The sequence below is a fragment of the Poeciliopsis prolifica genome, unplaced genomic scaffold, assembly GCF_027474105.1.
Source record: "Poeciliopsis prolifica strain line A6 unplaced genomic scaffold, Auburn_PproV2 SCAFFOLD005, whole genome shotgun sequence".
In the NCBI taxonomy this organism is placed as follows: domain Eukaryota; kingdom Metazoa; phylum Chordata; class Actinopteri; order Cyprinodontiformes; family Poeciliidae; genus Poeciliopsis; species Poeciliopsis prolifica.
The window spans coordinates 13,162,383-13,183,825 of NW_026562380.1; the positions used below are offsets into that span (position 1 = coordinate 13,162,383).

Here is a 21,443-nt window from a genome sequence, read left to right on the forward strand (position 1 = left end):
GGTAGTGGGCGGTGAAGGGTGCTCTGTGAAGCAGAAACTTGCTTGCTTGGAAACTGCATCTCTGAGGGGGAGCTGCATCTCAAAGGTTGTGCTCGATCCATCCAGGTGTTTGAACAGCTGAATTGTTGCCACAGCAAATTAAAGTATTTCTCAAACATACATGAAAGTCAATTTTATGTGCCCCTTTAAAAAAAATAAAAATAAAAAAAAATAAAAAGTCTTTTGACCTTTTTCAGTAGCCTAAAAGTATGGTAGCGTCACAATTTTTTTAAAAAAGAAGCTAAATAAGCCACTATTTAATAAAATTGAAACACACCATCTGCTAAAACCTTTTTATAAATAACATACATATAATTATTATATGTAGTATAAATATAATAAGTATATAAATGCATTCTTATTATAATAATGCATTATTAATGTCTATTTATTTCCATACATTATAAAAAAATATTTTACCCCTCACATCCATCAAAGTCAGAAGGTGGAGCTAACACTTCTTTACTAGTTGTAAAACTCTCACAATCCAGTGCAATCTTTAGGATTTTTATATTTATCACACTGTACAAATAAATTTTTGATTTGCGCCCCTTCTTTTGAAGTCAACTGTTGATGAGTGAGCTATGATTTTACATCTTTAAAATCTTTTTTAAAGATGTTTTTTCATTTTTCAATTACCAAAGCTGAATTGAAATTGGATGGCAGTTCAAAAACACTGATTCAACAAAAGTAATAATAAATATTTGCATTATTAAAGTAATTATAAAGCTTAGTAAATATTCTATTTAGTAAACTAACACAGCTGTAGTCAAGACAAATGATCTAAACTTTAAGATTAATCAATGAGGTGCTAAAAAGTTTTAAATGAGCCACGAGTTTTAAATATTTCATGATGCAAAGAAACCATGAAATTATTGAATACAAAATCCAAGTGAGTTCAAATTTTAATAAAAATTTACATTAAATTTTTTCTATATTTTGAAAACGTTTTATTATTTTTATAATTATAATTCTTGTAACTAATCATTTAAATATTTTAACTGCATCTTGCAGACAAGCTCAAAATAACTGTTATTTATTTTAGGAGCAAAATATGTTATCTGGTAGCCTACTTGCATAAGAAAACAAAGGAACATTCCATCACATATGAACGTCTTATTTATTATCCCTCGGTTTATCCACCTCGTTCTCTGTGCTGAACCAAACAAGTCCTTGGTCAACTTTCATCATATACACAAATCCAGATAAAATTCCAGAAGATCTAAGGTGTGTGCACTGAACTTTGTGCTTTAAGGTGAGGTGATTATGTTACAGTCCACTCCACAGAGGAAGCAAAAGGTCACCTCGTACAGTGAGAGTACGCGAGTATACATTTGGATTATGCTGCAACTTGGAAACATGTCGATCTAAACCGTGTAGATTCTCACATATGGTCAATCTTCTGCACCAAGGAGCTGCAAAGTTTTCACCCGGGCCAACGCCCACAAAACTTTTATCAGAGGGTGTGAAGAACAAAGATTACAAGAGGACAATCTCTGAGAAATGCTGCTATATACCTTCACATCACTCATCTGAGGCAAGCTTATACAGTACAGTAAGTGGTGTTTATGTTATCCACTACTGTCTAATATACATTCATTATTTATTTCCTTAATTCAGTATTCCAAGGAAATTGCACTCCTCAAAAGCTCATTTAAGTCATTTCATTTTTCTTTGCACGATTGTTACTCTAGGTCATTTTGAGTGCCAGTTCCCGGTCATTGATGCATTGGCATTACACATCAGGGCAAGGGAAAACAAAATTAAACAAAACACGCACAAGAAAAAATGACATACAAACCGAGTGTCTAAATAAAGCCAAGCTTGTTCACAAGACAAAGCGTCTCCCCTCCAAAAATATATCCGGTGCAGTGCAAGCTATGTCCATGCTAAATTTAACAGTGACTAGAAATCACTGGTTCATGCAAAAGGTGTTCCACAACAACCCAGTTATCCACCGCTCCTGTGGGCGCCATCTGCAAACGCATTGATGGTCATCAACTTTTTCTTGAAGGCTTCTCAGTTCATTGGACTTGGCTGCATTTCCAGTTTCAAGCAAGTCGGCAACCAAACCAACATCACAACTTTGAGATACAGGAGAGCAAGAGAAATAAACTCAGGATGCAGGTAGACAATAGGCATGGGCCATTTACCTATTTATTAATTGTATTCTGAAGTTTTAAATACGTCAGTTTAGTCTTTTCAATACTATGTGAAAGAAAATGGCATTTGTAACATCCAATCTCTTAATATTTCCAGTTTTCATAAAGTCTCATTTTGGAAACAGCTCTTCACTCAAGTTATCATACTTTGAGGATTACTGACCCAATGAACTAAACCCTTGAAGCTTTGCTGTGCAGAGCACAGAAGGGCTCACTCTCCTCTTTTACTGTCCACTGCCAGCCAGCTTCCTGAAAGAAACAGCACTTTTCCCTTGCTTATACCAAACAAATTATGCTATTTGTAACCATTTCCCATTACGAAAAGCACACTGAGCACAAACACATAAATCATGGCACTGTCACAAAAGGAGTAGATTAGTAGACCAAGTACAAAATTAAAATAACAGAGGTTTCAGAAAGTGTTATACCTGTAAGTCAACAAAGAAAGATTATTTTAGTAACAGTAAAAATTATTGCCTTTGCTTTGTTAATGAATTGATTTAGATTATTTGTTTTAAATCTTTGTTGAAATAAATTGATATGACAGTATATATTTTTTAATTAAAACTGGCCCATGCCTATTACATGGAAAATATTTAGGCAGTGAAGAAATAGTTGCAGTACCTTAAAGTAAAAAAAAAACAAAAAACAAAAAGAAGGAAAAAAAAAAACTTCTGGAAGCTGATGATGGAAGAGACAGACGATGTTCATCTACTTTCACTACTCTACTAAAATCTTGATTCTGAGCACAGACACAGACTGTCCAGAGTGGAAGGCACTGTATACTAAAGCAGAGTAATGTCTTATGAAAAAAAAAAATAAATAAATAAAAATCATCACATTATCTAGGTCCACACACGCAACATTGGCCCAAGCAGGGGAGAATGCGTTAGCACTGCTGTTAACTAAGCAAAGACAAGAAGGCAATGAGATTCATTTCATAGGGACGTGCCGCTCAATAAAGCGTGTTGGAAGTGGTTATATGAGCACTGTCAGTAGTATTGAGACAACCAGCACGGTAAAAACGAAGGTAGCAGCCAGGTTTTTATATGAAAATGAACAGATAGAAGCAACTTTTACTAGTGGCTCTCTCTGTGTTGCAGCAGCAAAGGGAACTTTAAGCATTTTGTTAGTAAAGCTACAGTACACTGTGTTTGCTCTGTGAACTCTGTACAATGCAAAATAAAGAGAAGAAAAAACAAAAGCCAAGTCTGTAAAAAGGACACAATATGCCAGCATTGGTAAAGCAAAAATAAAAAGGAATTTTAAGTTTTAAGTGCAGCAAAACACATGAACATAATCCTAGAGACAAGTCACTAATATTCTCAATCAAAGTAGACAAACTGTTAATGTGACAATACATATACATATTATGAGTATAAAGCACCTATTGTGGAAGTGGCAGAGCAAATTTGACTTGAAATCTATTCATCGTTCAAACAGGCAACAGTTTGCTTTAGTCATCAGATGCTGTAGAACAGAGTCAAATAAGTCAGTAATCATTTGCCTTTGTTTAATATTGTTTAAAGGCAGCAGAACATGTCCCTTTTACTTTCTTAAAGGGATTTCTCAAAGGGAAAAAAAAGGGAATAAGAAAATGAATTGTGCAAGAAGTAATGCAAAAAACAAACCTTCAGCCTTTGATGCAAGCCCAACACAAAGAATGCAGAAAAACAAACAAAGAGTGTAGAGCTGTTTTATCACAAGCAAATTAGCCAACCAGCTGGCAGAAATTGCTTTGTTGAATCCACATCTGACTCAGAAATCAGACAGATCCACATTTAAGTACCTTGAATGGCCTCAAGAATATTTATATATATATAAAACAAAAAACAAAACAGACAAGTTTTACCCCAGTGAGACATATCTGCAAAGCCTTGCAAGGTTTCCCCTAAACTATGACAAACTACCCAGTGGGAAACCATGCGTGTATGCCTTTCTCTTTCAGGACTGGCACTTCCTTTTGTCTACATTTGCTCATCTTTGATTGCTTCAGATTCCCGCCGTTAACAGGTGTGTCGATGACTCGTGTCCCTCTCCCGTTCGGTAGCGTGTTTCTATGTCATTTGTGAGTCGTGGGCATCGCCGTCGGGGCCGAGGGCAGCTGGTCGGCCTTGAGCTAAAACACTGGCTGAGACCAGAGGCAAATGAGCCCCTTCGCTCACCAAGTTCTCGTATTCACTACTGTCCTCGTCTGCATCATCTTCATCCTCCTCGTCATCATCATCCTCTTGCCCAGCAGCTTGTCTGTCTAAAGAATCAGAGCTCGAGCCATCGCCATTGCCGAGGTACGGGGTGCTGGGAGTGCTAACAGGACTTAAACTGACACCGAGGCCCATGCCTTGCCTGAGCCCAAGTGCCAGGTCTGTCTGGACGGGAATGGGGGACGGGTGACCCGGTGAGCCCACAGCTTGGGGCCGAGGCAACAGAGCAGCCCTGGTCGGCGGGGAAGAGGAGGAGAGCAGATTGTCATCTTGGGATAAGAGGTCAGTGTATGATGGGGGGTTTGGTGAGGTACTGGGTCGCTCCGGGGCCGAGGGTGCGTCAAAAGCTATTCTGGAAAGAATGGAGGATGCCTCGCAGGGTTCCGCGTTCTCTTCAGGCAGGGAGCGCGAGTCCTCACGGAGTCCTTTACAACAAATAGACAGGAGATAAAGTTGCTCAAAGTTTTAATTTTGCAGGGAGAAACGCATTAAAAGAAATCATCCACTGGTGAAGCATTTATAATGGCATTAGAGAAAATGAAACTATAACATTTGCTGTCAGATATGCCCTGTAAAAGTTTTCAGACCCTCAAACCAACAAACAGAAACTCTTTTTAATGAAGTGAAAGGAAAGGTTTTGTCCATTCTTGTTGGATCTATCAGACAGGATGTGGATAAATTATCCCAGGTAAACAGTAACATTTGCTGCTTTGAGAACATTTTAAGGTAATAGAACTGTAATGGCAGAATAATGCAAGTAAACTCTCTCCAAGACAACAAACTTTTAACACTTCAGTCTTGTACAGCCTCCAGCATGTTTTCTATCAACACTGACATCTTCTCATCAACTCTCACAACCCTGTCCCTGTTAGTGAAGACCATTCCTACAGAATGTCACTGCCACCACCATGTGTGATTGTATATTAATGATGATGTAGTGTTTTTAATCAATGCAAAGTTTGGCTTGCAGGCTAGAAAGTTGTACTTTGGTCACATATGACTAGATCACTTTCTACATGTTGGTAGCATTCTTTCATGGCTTGTGTGAAATAATACTTCTTATGACTTGCTCTATTCTTCTTATAAAATGCTCTATTCTTTCTGCAATCCAGTTTATTAGCCAGATTTGTGGAGATTTCCCTTTGAATCCGTCAATCTCTTCAATACTACGCGAGTTACAATGGGCCGCATGATCAAACCTAAATTGTGTGATAGAAACTCGTTAGTTTAGATGGACGATATCTAGGATTTATCTATCGAAGGGTATAAAAACTTTTGCAAGGCACTGCAATTAATCTATTGGAACATGAGGAGTATCATTTTGTCCTACATCTTAACTTTAGAGCCCAAAGTGGATACGTACTTCTTTCCTCTTCTGCAGCTAAACGTTTCCTGAGAGCGATCTGTTGTTTGAGTTTGTTCACCTCGTCTTGAAGTTTTTCTCTAACACGTTCACTTTGCTCCACCTCTCCACAAACAGCCTGACGATAAGAGAAGAAAGTGACAAGCACGTTAACTGCCTGAACTGTTTTACATTGAGTATTAAGCAAAACTTCAACACATTTACCAAGAAACTCACCTGCACTTTGTCTTGTAGGGCACTGTAGACTTGGTATATTGTTCGGATATCCTTCATTACACCATCTTTGTCGAAGAACTCGGCGCTGAGAAAATATAAAATCTTTATGTTTTTGCTGATACAATGATTGCAAAGTACAGAGTTAATAATAAAAACTAAAAAAAAAAGAAGAATCAACCAAAACCACGTCTAAGACATTAAAATGTAAATACTGTAAAAGATTTTCTTTGCAAAAGATTTTCTTTGCATGTTGAGTGAGGACATTTGTACAGGAAGGCCTGACTAAATCCAAGCGGTCTGGTCAAAGCTGATCTGCAGTAGAAACAGTGGATCTAAGTTTAGACACAAAGACACAAGCCAACGCATCTGCTGGCTGTCGCATACCAGCTTTCCCCTGGGCTCAGCCATCGGTCCTACACCATCTATAATGTTGGAAGGAAAGCTAGACATGTGCATTCAAATTAGGGTTACTCCCAAAAAAGGTAGCAGTCAGATACCAAAGCTAAAATAGTATAGCAATTTAAATAATAATTTACATAAATATTGATGCCAGTCAGCTTTTCTGTCCACCCCAGTTACATAACTTTGAATAGCTGTAGGCTGAAACTCGCTCATTTCACTCTCTCTCTCAGCTGAACACATGGAGGATGGCTTTAACGAAGGAATGCAGCTGTTCACAGGATCAGACCAACTTCATTATGTTTTATTACACCAATATTAACAGCTAATGCAAGTCATTTTATGTTTATGTTTAGAGCGAAGAGTATGCCACTGCAAGAGGTAGAGCAGTTGCACTCCTACACCCTTATAATAATGCAGTCGTTTTACAGTTACCACCAAATTTATAAATACAGCTGACAAGTTAAGATTGAAAGTTATCGTTTTACACAGATTGTATTCTGAGAGATTAATGGCACAATGTTCAAGTCACATAACTTGAGAGAAAACTATTTCTCTTTTTCTTATATCCAGATTTAATAAAAAAAATATGACAAAGTCAAAGTAAATTATCATCTTCTCAATAATCAATGGAAAACATTTTTTTTTAGCATTACAGCCATCATTTTGGCCAGATATTAGCATGACTGCTAATCTTTAGCTCTCTACAGACATGTAGTATCAAGTCAGAACTCTGGTTTGGCTACCCTGCTACCCAGAAATGTAAGTATTGCTTCCTTCCAGTCAGAAGAAATGTTCAAATCATACTTCGACTTAATTTTAGGATTGACTGAAGACATTAGAAAACGTCACATGCAAGTTTTTTTGTGTACTCGAGTAAAAACAAATTCTGTTGGTTCTGTTGTTGGATCTCTAGAAAGTTATCTCCTTCGAGAAACATCAGTACGAAGAATCCATCACAATCTACTAATACAAACAAACAAAAGAAAAATCTAATATAACCTTTATTTTCATAATATCCTTTCAAAACCAAACCTGCAGGATGAAAGCATGTCTGACGCTAAATGGCAATATTTCATGAGTAAGAAAGCTATCAAAAATAGTGAAAAGGCAGAAACTTATGCATATAACTCAAAAGTTTCACATAAATATAATTTCTAAATTATTAAACAATGTTAGTGAAGCTGATTATGTGCACTTGATGTGGAATCCTGTCAGGTGCAGATGACAGACATTTTGACACATATGAGGAGATGAGAGTGATCAACTGAACTTTGTTAGCAGTGGCTCGGAAGTAGCACAAAAATAGGAGCTGGAGACTTACCCGTGCTCTTTGATGACCTTGGCATAGTTGAGTGAGGTGTTGGGTACTGAGGAGAGTTTGTATTCCTGCTGGCTTGTGTTGCCGAGATTTGGGATCGTGAGTATAATCCTCTGGTTGTACCTACTGAGAGGAAATGACCAGTTAGTCCCAGTAAAATAAAATGCTTTTCAAACGACAGCATTTTTTTTTTTAAACAACCAAAATGACAACTTTGCAATACATCACACAAATTTTACTATTCAGGTGAAGGTTTTGTGTTTAGGCTTTCTTTTTTTAAAACTCAGAACCTTAAAAGATCAGTGTCTAAAATTAGAACACGAATGAGTCAAATTGGTGGATCGTTAATAGAGCTGCAAAGCTGTTTGCAACAAAATTGACACTAAACTTAAAATTTTATCTGCGAACATTCCAGCTTTTATTTTTCCAACACCTTCACCCAGACCTATTTTATGGTTCCTTCTCTTGCGTTTCCAGTGAAAACGACTAATACATGTAGTATAATATTATCATCCATACAGCTAAAGCCATTAGTACGACAAGGCATAATTACTAGTAGATTGTACAACTAGTTCACTAAAGGTTGAACAAAGCAAAATTGATAACACATAAATAGCTTTGGCCTTGCATACCTCACTTATAACCAGTTGGAATGCGTATAAGATTTAATGTTTGTTAAAGTGACTCACTGACTCTAACTTGTCATTCTATACGTTTTTTCCATTCTAAGATAATGATGGCTTTGCTACAGCCTAGCCATCAGAGGCTAAAAAGAATATAAGCATACATCTCATAAAAACAGAAAATCATGAATTACTAGTTGGTAATTAATTACCTATCTTTTCTCACCACTGAACTCCAGCCCATTAATAAATACCCTCCAAAGAAAGGCTACATTTTTCCTCTAATATGCTACTACAATAAAGGTGAAGTCATTTTAAAGCATGTAACATTTATTTCTACAAGAGCCAATATATTTGTCTGTCTTACCAAGTACTCCAGAATTACAGGATTATATCGAAAGAGGTGTAGTTTAAATTTAAAGAAATAATACTTTAAACAAAAGACATCTGCAAAAAGACAAAAATAATTCACTAGAAATGAACTTTGGCTAAAGAATCAGATGATCAGACAACATTCTGAAGAAATAATGTGAATATGTAGCACCTTCGGTTCGGCCTGAAGAGCACATACTCCAGTGCGTGCGTGGAGCTATTGGCTGTAGAGATGAAGCTAAAAAGAAGGAAGACGAGGTCGGGCACACCGAGCAGCTGAGTGAGCTGTTTGTGGATGATCTGCTCCCTGAACGACATCTGCTGCTGCGTGTTTCTCCGGAATCGATACCAACCGATGACATTCTACACAATCAAAGATATGTTTGTTTGATAAACAGTTGGATTTCATTCACATGCTTAAAATACTGTACAGAGAAATGTCAAAATCACTGTTTGTAATTAAATATAAATATGTAAGAATATACATAAAATATAAAAACAAGTTTAAAAATATAAACATAACTTTTTTTTTGTTTTTCCATTAAGGTGAGAACAATATCTGAATGTAAACAAAGAAATGACTCACTTTTCGCCTATCTTTAAGAATGCTGTTGAGATTTTCCTCACTGACTGTACCTGCGTAGTCGTAAAAGCTGAGAAAAGGAGGAGGAGTCAGTTCAAATTCATTTATCAGATTCATACTCCTCTTCTGACAGACTTCCAATGAAATCTAGTCTTGTCAGAGGGAGCCATCTACTGTCCACTGTCAAATTAAAATCACAAGGTGACTAAGACATAAAATGGCATTGAGTTGTTAGAGCAGATATCCACCCACCAACATACTAGATACGCTTTTACATGCACAAAAACTGGTTTCTTAAGTAATAAAGCCAAACATCCTGCAGCCCATTATCAAAAGCTAAATCTGCAGATTATCAGGCAGAAACATATTAACAAAAGAAGTTTAAGTGTAAAAAAAGCTATTGCTTACCTAAATAAATGTGCACAAGGGTGATGATTATGAATTTCTGCAAGGGAAAGAACAATCATATCTGTTTTAGCCACAAGTAATTATATATATACTTTTCAAAGCATTATCCAAATGCAAGAATAAGTGTGGAAAAACACAGGAAGTAGACTAAACTTTTTAAAGTCATCTTTTCACTTTATATAGTGGCAAACAGAAAAAAAAAATAGTAGTAACATCATTTCTTTAAAGAACGGCTTGATTGAACAAATATGTTGAACTCCAGAAACAATGCTGAAACATGGGTAAAGGGGAATAATTCATGATTAAATATCTCATTCACCCTGGTACGCTTGCTTATGTCAAATTAAATTCTAGAAAACTATACTCCCTTAAATCAGTTGACATCCACATTATGAAGCTGCTTACCTACTACCTGCAGCAGCTCCGAACTGCTAATCTGTGCATCACTGATGCTGACAGTCTCTTCCTGCCTTACATCTCCTAATAGGAAGCCCTCCTGCAAAACAAAATACATTTTCACAACCCAAAGTGGAGGCATAATTATTGAATTCACAAAACCGCTTGATAAACATTTATTTCAACACAAGCATAAATACAAATTGTATCGTCATTATTCATGTTGCTTTTAAACTAGACAACTTCCTGGAAATCTGTACACGTTTACAGTCAGTCCTATGACTATTGTTTAAGCAGAAGGGGAAAATGCACCCAGCTGCTCATCCAGAGGCATTTACCAGTAAAATTGTGTAAATCTTACTGTAAAAAAACAAAGAAGACTAAAACTAATTATGTCAAAGCCAAATGTCAAACCACAGCCGTAAGCAGACTTTTGGTTTGACCTAAATACCCAGAAGAGCTAAAATATGAGCCAACATGCATCAAACATCAAAGGTGTAAAAACGGCAGTGGTCCGCTTTAAGTCAAAAAATACCCTAAAGCCTGCTTAGTCCACCCTGCACTTAAAAAGGGCAGAGAAATAGTGATTACATAACATTGCATCTAATCACAATGATTAATGAAAATCTGTGTTCACCAAAGCTCTCCACCTAACCTGACAAAGTATGAGCTATTTTACAAAACAAGAGGAGATAATGTATGGCTCAGGAAATGGAAAAACTTCCACAGACATACCACACCTTTAATTACAACACAACATAGGTAGCTATGCAAAGAATTGAGTCATGATGCATGCCACAAGTACTTATTTCCTTCTCTTTTTTTTGTTGTTGAAAAAACCAAAAACATCTCAATTCACAATTATGTACTACTTTGTGTTGATCCATAACATAAAAGTCAAGTACATCTTGATAAATTTTGAAGCTTCAAGTATATAGAGTCCAAGAGGAATGAATACTTCAAGGCATTGTAAGTGAAAAGAGGTCAGGATCAAATTTAAGACCTAACAATTCCAGTAATTCATTAGGTGGGACATGAATACATATATACAATAACTTTTCACAGCTTGTAAGCCATAAGTTTTACTCTTTTAAATAGCGCTAATGCTACTTGAACTGCAGCTCAGTTCTATGCAATTCCTTTATCTGCACAGAAATGACAGCTGACAGCTGCTTAAACTTGTACTTTGCATTGCAGGAACAAAGCTCCTATCAAGGCCCACTTTTCAGATCTCGAAGATGTAAACAGACCAGCTGATATTACCTCAGCTGACACGATCCTTAATGTTAAAAGTTTATTTTACTTTCATTTGTCATACAGTGTAACTCTTGACTTTTGATAGAAACAAACCCAAAACAATAAAACTAGAGAAAACAGATTGATATTTAAAAACAAGTTGAGCAACAGCTATTAGCAAACTGGCTAACAAGCTAATTTAGCTATGCTAAAAAGATATAAGGAAACAAGAGTTATAACTTTAGTTATTCGATCCTCCCGGCTAACATTTAACCTTCATATATATATATATATATAAAATAAATAAAAATCAGCATTTTAATGCTCAAAGACCGCCGTTAGGAGCAGATATTACCTGTATCGATACACGGAAGTCAGTTGACTTTGGGTATCATGCTAAGTAGCTAACTACTGGATATTTCCTGGAAACCTAACTTTCCATATAGACGTATGTATAACTGTATAACATGTGTTCATGCACAGAGTATCCTACATTTAATTATACGAATTCACATTATTTCCCGCTAACGTAATACATTAGATTTTCAGAAGGCTGACAATCTTGTCTTCGTGTTTCTCTGACCATAGTATAGAAGCCGGTAGATAGACGGAACCAGGATGACACAGGAAAACAACACAAACTAAAGCTATCAATAAACCATAATACACACCAACAAACTACAGAAATCTACGTGAACACTAAACCGTGGCCATTGGAGACCGTTTTCCGCCAACTTACGTGATCTGAGTTGCTGTTAGCGCTGTGATAACACACAGAAGTGAAAGTGTAGCCTGAAATGGATGCCGCCATGATGGAAACATCCCTAGCAATCCCAATGCCCCCTACGTTTAAGGACACGCTCCTTTGACGCAATTTCTTGTGGGAAATGTAGGCGTCCACTGCTTTGTGAACCCGCAGCAACATGGCAGATCCCAGACGGGACTCGCGCAGTTGTGGAGACTGCTCAGATTCAGAAGAAGAGAAATTTTCCGATGATGATTTTGAACCGTCAAAACTCGGAACCAAAGAATAGTAAGAGTGGATTGTCTTAATGTTTGCAAGAAGCTTGATATTGACGGCTCAACGTGTCAGTTAGCTAGGCGCTACATGTTTTTAGCTCGGAGAACTGTCACTTAGAGTATTTGGACATTGCATTGATTCCCTGCGGGTAATAAAAAAAAAAAAAAACATGATATACAATTACCTAGAATGAAGCTGAACTGTGTAGCTAATGTAGCTTATTAGCCTAAAACACATAGACTCGCTGTGTCGTCACTAACCAAGTGTGTCTTTTGGTGCAGACCATTGCAATAAGTTTATTTATGTCTTTTTATTATCTCGCTTATGGCGCGTGTCCCCGTGCATTTTCTCTTTTATAAGGCAACAGTATTTTAGTGTTTGCCGTTTTGAGTGTTGTATTCCCTACACTGGTTCTCAATGGTTTTCTTATTCTACAGTTGGGAGGAAACATACCAAAAGGAGCTAGAGACGTTTAAAGACATTGGAGACGTTGGCGAAATATGGTAGGAAGAAGTTGTCAGCACTTTTTGTGCTGATCACTCTTTATTAACAAATTACCGCATGGCTTTTTGAACAGCTTTTCAAATGCTGAACTATTTTGTACTACAGTAACAGATTTACCAAACTAGGTTGTAATGAACAGTTATTACAGTCATTATTGACATCAAATCTGAAGAAACCTTTTTTCTATTCTTCGAGAGTATTATTTCTGAACATTTTCCAGTTATTTTGTCAAATTACCTTCTTCAAAATCAGACATTTCCTTTGATGTGCTTTACCATTAAAAGTCTCTTGCAAGATAATCCTGGCAGTATGCAGAGAACACTCACAGTTTAGCTTTCAGATAATTCACCATATTAACAGCAATATGAATATTTTTATTTTTATATCAGTGCACTGCTGCTTAAATCATATTATTTAACCAAACATGTTGCAGCAATCGATAAGAATGTTTTTATATTACTGTAATTTTTTTTTTCTTCCATGTCACATTGCAATCCAGTTTTGATCTTTTTATTGTGATAGATTCTGGAAATCATATTTTTTTCAATGTGGTTAACTTCCATGGACAATTTTTTTTTTCTTCTTTTTTTTACAATTTTACTTTTACAAAACAGCATTGTAACCAATCATGTCTATTTGAGCTCTTTGGATTTTGGTTTTCAAAATTTACACACAAAAAAAAAATAATAATCAAAACTAGATCTACCAGCAATTTCCGCAACTTGAAATTGTTTTTTCTTCCTTTAAGGTTTGGTGAGGAAAGCATGAATCGTGTCCTGCGATGGATCCAGAAAGCTAAGATCCCTGAGGATGCTGCCATTCTCGACATTGGCACTGGAAATGGGGCCTTCTTGGTTGAACTGGTGTGAGCAAAGTGAAAATATTTTTTAATTTAAATGTCTTTCATGTCTTTGCTAAATATAGCATTTTGATTATAAAACTTTTATAATTGTTGGAAGATTTTCTAAAGAAAAAAAGTACTCTGACTGTAAATATGTTCTTAATATATTTTACAAATTGTTCATCAAAATGTGACATGCATGAAAAAAAGTGTAATATATAGTGTTAAAATGGTAAAAAGCGACATATATTTCATTGTGCTATATTGTAATACTGGAAAAATGCAACTTTACTGTTAGGATAAATACATCACAGTGAAAGTTTAATGTGTCAATTATGACACAAAAAGTTAGAAAACCACACAATGTTTATTTTATTAAAAGCATTAAATTTTGAGAAAAAAATAATCTTTATTTCCTGTCAATTACATTTTTAATTAGTCTTTAAATGGTTAAAAAGGCTAACATTAAAAAAAATCAAAAACTTTTTCTCTAACATGCTACGTGTCAGCAAGTCCTATTGGACCTGTTTTCAGTCTGGGAGAATAATGTTGATTCTCTTTGCAAAGCTTATTTTTTGCGCAATACAAATGCCTCCCCTTCTGAGTACTCTTCAGGAATTTGAACAATCTTTGTAGTTGATAAAGAATTTTTACCAAGAGGAGAACAAGTGCTTCAACCTGTTCTTTCACAAAAATGTATAACTTTTTACTAACATTGATCTAATTTTTTTTTTTTCTTCTCAGGCAAAACATGGATACAGAAACCTTACTGGTTTAGATTATTCTCCAGCATCAGTCAAACTGGCCCGAAATGTTCTTCAGGCAGAGGGCTTTTCTGATGTCACTGTAAAGGTGGGTTATTCATAATTCTTTATAATTAAGGAATGGCTCCATGTTTATGGTATAGTAAATCTTCTTAGTGTGAGGAAGAACATGCGAGTATCACTGTCATTTCTATAAAGAAAAGAAAAAATAAATATGGACATCAAAATATACCTTTCCCCGACTGCTCTGTAGTTGTTTTCACTCTTATAAAGTTGTACAATTAAAATAACTTCTTTTTTGTTTATATACACAAATCTGTATCAATGTCAAACACACCCATAATCCACAATAAATGCCAGGTTTGTTTTGTAGATATTTTCAGGAGATCTTAAAGTACCGTTTCTTGTGTCAGCAAACATGAAGTTAGCCAACCAAACTCACAGAATCATCTTGATTTATTGAATTATCTTAGGAAATCACTGATGTTTTCACCTTTACAAAAAAAATAAAAAGAAACTACAAAGGTTGTGAACATATTGTTTGGCATCACCAGCATAAAAAATTACCAGCACATAGAGAATCAAAAGGGTCTACCAGGAAGTTTCAAATGAACTGTGGTTGGGCAACTCAGCTAGACAAGATTTAGAGCAGGGCTGAAACTGCAGTCTTCAAGGGCTGCTGTCCTGCAGTTTTTAGGTGTGCCATTTGATTAAGACACAATAATTGCCTCCTTATTGTGTAGATAAGTTCTCCAGAGTCCTGTTAATGACCTAATTATTATATTCAGGTGTGATGCAGCAAAGTTACATCTAAAAGTTGCAGGACAGCGGCCCTCCTGGATCTTGACACCTCTGGTTTAGAGGGACAGCTTAAAAAAAATAGAGGTAAAACAATGCTGCATTAGCTGAGATTAAAAACATTTGCCTAGTCATGCCAGAAGAGTGGCAGCCAGAGAATCAAAATGATCTTGAGAAATGATGTTGGGTGAAAAAGTCATACACAGATGATTGTGATACTTACTTGGTTAAATTATTTGAAGTATATTACCAGAATTAGCGTGGCTATGTGAAACCCTTTTTTTCGAGGCAGTACAAATATCTACAGTAAAAATACTTAAAACTATGTTTCATATTCATATATAAAGTTTAGAATGTGTTTTTATATCACATAAAATTCTTTTAAACTTGTTGAAACTTTGGCAGTAACAGTTTTAGAAGGATTGAATTCTATTTTGATGCACTTTATATAGATTAATTTATGTAGAACTGCACAGCTTTCAGCATAGTGAGTCTGAGCCAGGCAATGTTTGAGAAACCTTTGCTGTGTTTACCGTGTGGGGTAGTTAGGTGGGAAGGAAAAGCCTTGAGGGTAATGGAGGTCTTCCCACCTCAAACCAAACTGGCATCGCTGTCCACATAAAACAGTTTATGGATGCATGGTGGTCCAAAAATTGTGTAATGACTGTTATCTCTCACATAATGTGCATGCATTTGCAACTTCATCATGGGTGTCCAGCTAGTTTTAGATGCCTTTCTGCTTCAACACTGCTGATTCAAATGGTCCTAACTGCCTCCTGCTAATGAACCATAATTTGATTCAGGTGCGTTGAGCCAGGGAAAGAACTAAAACACGCAGGACACCGGCCCCTTTAGGGACTGACTTTCGACATCACTGTTCTACATGAACACACCCACAAAGGTGTGCTCTCTGCCTGGGTAGGAGGGCTGCCGTTAAAAGTCAATATTGACCCCCGCTGGATAGGGGAAGCACAGTGGTGTGAGAATGTGAGAGAGAGGAATATTGGCATCGCTATCATTTATGCGGTATTGGAGGTTGCCAAAATATTCAGAGCATGTTTGCCTTTTATAGGTCAATTATAGTTTTTAAACCATCTCAACTCCCCCTCAGTTCACATTTGAGCATCTTTTTGCTTTGCATGCCTATATGTTGGTCATCTGTAAAAATATTTCTAGATTTCTAAGCCCAGGTAGCCACTGGTAATATTCCTTCATGAAGCTCGTATTTTGTGGGACCGGCTGTTGAGGATGTGGCTGGTGGATTCACACTGGAGGTCTGGTATTTTGTGCTCTGTCCATATAGAGGGTTCACTCTCTCAATAGTGCCACTGTTGACTCTGAAGCTTGTGTAAAAGTAGTAGAAAAATGACTATTTCCATTTCCTACTGTGGAGTGGACACCGCAGCAAATTTTCACCTTTCCACTATTTTTAGGAGACGGATTTCCTGAACTGCAGTGGAGAACTCGCAGGTTTTGATGTCTGCATTGACAAAGGAACTTTTGATGCAATTAGTTTAAACCCAGACAACAACAAGGAGGGAAAAAAACTGTATGTCCACACCCTAAGAGATGCTCTTAAGGACGGCGGTATCTTTGCCATCACCTCCTGTAACTGGACCAAAGAGCAGCTGCTGGAGAGATTCTGTGAAGGTGAGAGGAAATCCATTGTTTCAGATGTTAAAATATGCTTATGTGTTGTCGAGTTTGTTTGAATGTTTTTAACTTTGAAGTTTATATTCCTGAAAATTAGATCTAAACAGATGTGGAGGGCCTGACAAAGCCTTAGTCAGAAATGATGCATTTTATGTGACAGTAGTGGTACATAATTGTGATGTGGGACAAAAAAAATAACACTGGTTAGGATTTGATGCAAATAAAAGTCTGAAAAGTGTGGTGTGCATTTGTGTACAACCATCCTTGAATCAATTCGGCAGTCGTGGTGCAATAAAACTAATAATTAATGTAATGTGCATTTTGCCACAACCTGCAAAATTAATATTCTTGTAGAATTAGAAGTGAATTGATATCAGAAACGTTTTCTTCCATTATTGTCTACCAAATCTTTTAGGAGAATGTGTGTTTGGCTTTAGAACATTGTATTTCAGTTGTTAGCTTGCTGAAGCATGCTTTGGACAGCAACAGCTGTTGCTTAGTTGACTTTTTAAAAAGTGTTAGCTTGGTCACTTAAATGCAAAGCGAATTGACTTGCCTGTCGGATCCTAAACAAAATTCCAAGACAAGTTTAAAGTTGGTTGAGTTTTTAAGCAAATTAGGTTATTGAGTTCTTTTTTAGTAAGTAGTCATGAAGATCTTATATTTAAGTCATTATGGTCTTCAATGTTTAAATTTAACCTAGTGAAACATGCAGAAATCCTGCTATATATGTGAAATTCATAATACCGAGATCGGGGAAAACGCTAACTATTTTAAGAGCTAAAATTGGATTAAAATAATACAAAACTACATATTCAGACGAACGCTAGTTGAGCTGAAAAAGAGCTGCCAAACTTTGCTGACCGTCTCTGGCACGTCAATATTGTTTTTCCAGTGCTGTCTCTCTGGCATGCAGCAGCTTCATCTCAAACTGTTTTGTTGTCTAACTCTCAGTCCTGAAAAACCACATAGAAGTCACAATAATTTCTTGACAGGTTGTTAAGCTGCAGGGAACAACGGCCTGTACAGTTAAAATTTAGGCAAGCATCCACTGGTTGTCACTCGTCTCCCTGCAGTCTCTCTGGAGAACCTGCAGGGGGCCGAACAGCCTCGAAATCTTCTCTTTCACGCTGACAGCTTGCCTTTACTAGACCCCGGGAAGCAGCACAGATGGTGGACGGATGGTTGCCTCGCTTTCCTGCCGGCTTAACCTCTTATTAGTTACTTATAGCCCAAAAGAAATGAGTGACTGCTTGTGTTTTGATGGGTATTTCTTAACTTGGCAGTATTCTGCATTTCTTTTTTTTTTTTTTACAGGGTTTGAATTTGTACAGGAGTTGCCTACTCCCAGCTTCAAGTTTGGAGGAAAAACTGGCAACAGTGTGGCAGCACTAATCTTCAAGAGAGTGCGTTGATTGAAGTTTCTCAAGTGATTTTTTTCTTTTTTTTAATTACGTTTTTTTCTTTTGTTTTTTTTATTTCTATTTGAAACCAGATATTTTAGTTTGACCTTTTGTACAAGTCATGACTATAGTGTATTACAATAAAGCAAATACATAGTCGTTGACTGTTTTGTTTTATATATATATATGTACTAAAGTGAGTTTTTGTTGTTTCAGTTCACTCGGATATCTTAATAATCTTTCACTTTGATTGTTGTATAGTACTTAGTTTGATTTTAAACACAATGCTAACACTTTCAGTTATTGCGACTCTTTTTCTAATCAAACAGAAGTCTAGATTTAGTCTGCAGGGAGTCCTAAGCAGTCCATTCATATTTTGCAAAATATTTTTCCTCATTCCATAGATCCTTGACATGTCTTTGTAATAATTTCTTTGAGAGTCCCAACACACAGGAAGCCAGTGTTCTCTCTCACTAGGTTGTAAATTAAATTTGCCTTTCCAACCATGCAGAGAATAGGCCCAATCGAATTTGTTAAAATGGAAACCAGCAGCACTGGGGGTCCTGAGGATGATGATTAAGAACCTCTGACACAATGAATAAACAGGAGGCCGTGACTTCTGTGGGAGAGGTGCTTGTCTGCCCTCTTCCTTTCTCAATGGCGTCATTAATATCTGCCAAGCTCTGGATGCTAATTGCGAGCTGCACAGGCGAGTGGCCCAATGGGACTCGTCTGCGTTGAGACACTTGTTGGCTAAACACATCCGAGACTTACAATAATTACTGCCTGGAATTTTACAAGACTGTGGATATCCTGTCAGGATAACGCATGTTATGCCCACATTTACAACATTGAGATTTTCCCATGAAGTGAAACGTCCTGTGAGGAGTTTCTGCTCATTTCCTCATGCCCACTCAATACATTAAAGATATCACATTCGGCAGCAAATTATTTCAGACTTGTGTGTCACAAAGTATGAATTTTATATTTGAATGCAATGCAACCTGCCAGATTCACACTCTTTGATACAATTATAATTTTCTCTACAAAACAATACTTCTAGAGGCTTTTTAAAATCTCATTTTTCTTTTTCCATTGAATATGTACTGTGAAGTAAACAAGTTCGACAGCAGGACCTCATGGCTCATGACATCATAGGAGGTTTTACTAAACGTTGAGTAACTTGTGGTCATTTTTAACAGATTCTGAAGCCCTCAGGTTGCTTGTGAGTTGAAAATGGGTCATTCTTACTGACTAACCCACTTATAACGATGAGCCTAAAGTTATAATGGATGTTGATTTGGGTGGCAAAGCTGAAATAAACCATGATCTTGACAATAATCGACTTCAAAATTTCAAAAGAGAAAAAAAAGAGATAATAATTAAAAAATCAAAAAATCTTGCCACCAAAGTCAAGAAAGGAATGGGCTTATCAGTTGAGTGGGGACATTTGATCTACAATTTATAAAGATTTACACCACCGTTACAAAATAGAAAAGCTGACTGACAGGTTTCATGGGTCTGATAGATTTTGTGGGGAAGTCTTATTGGCAGTTTCAATCAGTATTAGCAGCACAATAATACTAATGTAATTTATGTCAAAGTGGACATAACAGCCTTTTAAACTGAAAGAATTCTTGCTACTGTTGATATGCCAATTTTTTTATATATAGATTATTCTTACAGTTTTATTAAGACTAGGCTAATGACTGCTTCTTTTAAAAGTTTATTATTAGGTGAAAAGAGGTAAATCAAACTTTCACAGATTATTTACCACCCTGAACAAGTTTCATGTCAACATTTTAGAGATTCACTTTTATTCCACTCATGACCTTAACTTACAAAAGAAAGTTTTTGGACTTGATGCCACAACCCACTGGAGGACTTGCCAGCAACCTTCTGTGCTTTCATTTCAACTTCTCAAGCGTGATCCTGCAAATATTTATATTTTTCACCTCATCTCCCTGGAAACACATTTGAAGGTCTCCGAACAGGATTTTTGTGGATTGAAGTGAATTGCTCCAGCATGTAGCGGTGAACTTTTCCATAGCAGGATGTGGAAGTCTGTCTGACAGTGAGAAACATTCACACTCTGCCTTTTCGAGTAATGACTGGTTTTACCTAGGCTAATTTTAATGCTACTCTGAAATGATTTTATTACAGGGTTTTTTTTTTCCGTTTTTACACATTGAATGTGAAGAAATGAATGATGACATGCATCCAAATAGCACTCACAGCTATTACATATATATATTGATGCCTGTAAGTGACACTGTAACACTGCCACTGAAATATACCTAAACAAAGGAGGTGGAAGGCACTGTAAAGCAGGCTGTTATTACATTCCTTGACCTGGCAATGTGATTATCTCAATGCAAACCCAACAAAGGAAATATCCTCACAGTCACACTGGTTTACCCATCTTACAACTGGTGGTGCTGCTGTAGGATTGATTCCACAACCTCTGGTAAGACAAAGTTACAGCAAAGATGTTTGTAAAAAAAAAAAAAAATCTAGAAAGCTGTTTTGCAATTTTGATAAATCTTTGACAATCTGTTTTGATAATCACACACTTACTGACATGTTCTTTTTTTGCATCTGCACCAATTATGGAGCCAAATTTAACTTGTAATTCTAACGAGTATGTGTTGTATAGGCGGATAAAGTGAAACCCTTTTATTCCTGAAAATGTGGGTTTAGGACTCCACTAGTTACTAATAGTAGACAATCCAAGATGAATGTAACCAAAAAGTTCAGTTGGAATTGAAACTGAAAACCCTGTGTATTTACTTATTTTGTCTGCAAAGGGAAATCAGAATTAACAGCCCTGCAGAGACATCTGGTTGGATTTTTGTTTGAATAGTGTACTTCCTTTTTTGATATACATAACTAATCATTGCATGGCATATTTTTTTAAAATTCTATTTCTGACTGCATTCATGATTTTTCAACAGAAAACTGCCACTTTCAAATAGTTAAACCCACAAATTGTGTCCACTCATCAGATTTAAAAGCATATAAATTGGCAGATCAATGTCTAATAAAATTAGATTTTTACTTCCCTTTCCTTAGCAATGGACTTGACAGCAGCAAGTACATCATCAGATAAAACTATCACCCACTCACTATTTAAAAGA

The 21,443-nt window shown here is 36.4% G+C and overlaps 2 protein-coding genes across 4 annotated transcripts in view; one reads left to right on the forward strand and one right to left on the reverse strand.

Annotated features, from left to right (window-relative positions):
• Window positions 1-1,140: 1,140 nt before the first annotated feature.
• abraxas2 (abraxas 2, BRISC complex subunit) overlaps window positions 1,141-21,443 on the reverse strand; it is a 28,529-nt gene continuing 8,226 nt past the window's right edge. Inside the window, exons 1-9 of one of the 3 annotated variants that reach the window (XM_055029499.1) lie at window positions 12,062-12,247; window positions 10,096-10,186; window positions 9,691-9,727; window positions 9,286-9,352; window positions 8,872-9,062; window positions 7,708-7,827; window positions 5,985-6,069; window positions 5,769-5,886; window positions 1,141-4,830 (exon numbers count right to left, since the gene is read on the reverse strand). In XM_055029499.1, the coding sequence (XP_054885474.1) occupies window positions 4,259-4,830; window positions 5,769-5,886; window positions 5,985-6,069; window positions 7,708-7,827; window positions 8,872-9,062; window positions 9,286-9,352; window positions 9,691-9,727; window positions 10,096-10,186; window positions 12,062-12,247 (1,467 nt within the window). In that variant the 3' untranslated portion in view covers window positions 1,141-4,258. Of the gene's footprint in view, window positions 4,831-5,768; window positions 5,887-5,984; window positions 6,070-7,707; window positions 7,831-8,871; window positions 9,063-9,285; window positions 9,353-9,690; window positions 9,728-10,095; window positions 10,187-12,061; window positions 12,248-21,443 lie in introns of those variants that run through there. The other 2 variants (XM_055029498.1, XM_055029500.1) reach the window with 2 other exon arrangements.
• Window positions 12,246-18,465, forward strand: eef1akmt2 (EEF1A lysine methyltransferase 2). The gene is made up of 6 exons (XM_055029504.1): window positions 12,246-12,355; window positions 12,781-12,846; window positions 13,596-13,710; window positions 14,433-14,540; window positions 16,684-16,900; window positions 18,221-18,465. Exons 1-6 carry the CDS (start codon window positions 12,246-12,248, stop codon window positions 18,316-18,318), a joined length of 714 nt encoding a protein of 237 aa, XP_054885479.1. The 3' UTR covers window positions 18,319-18,465.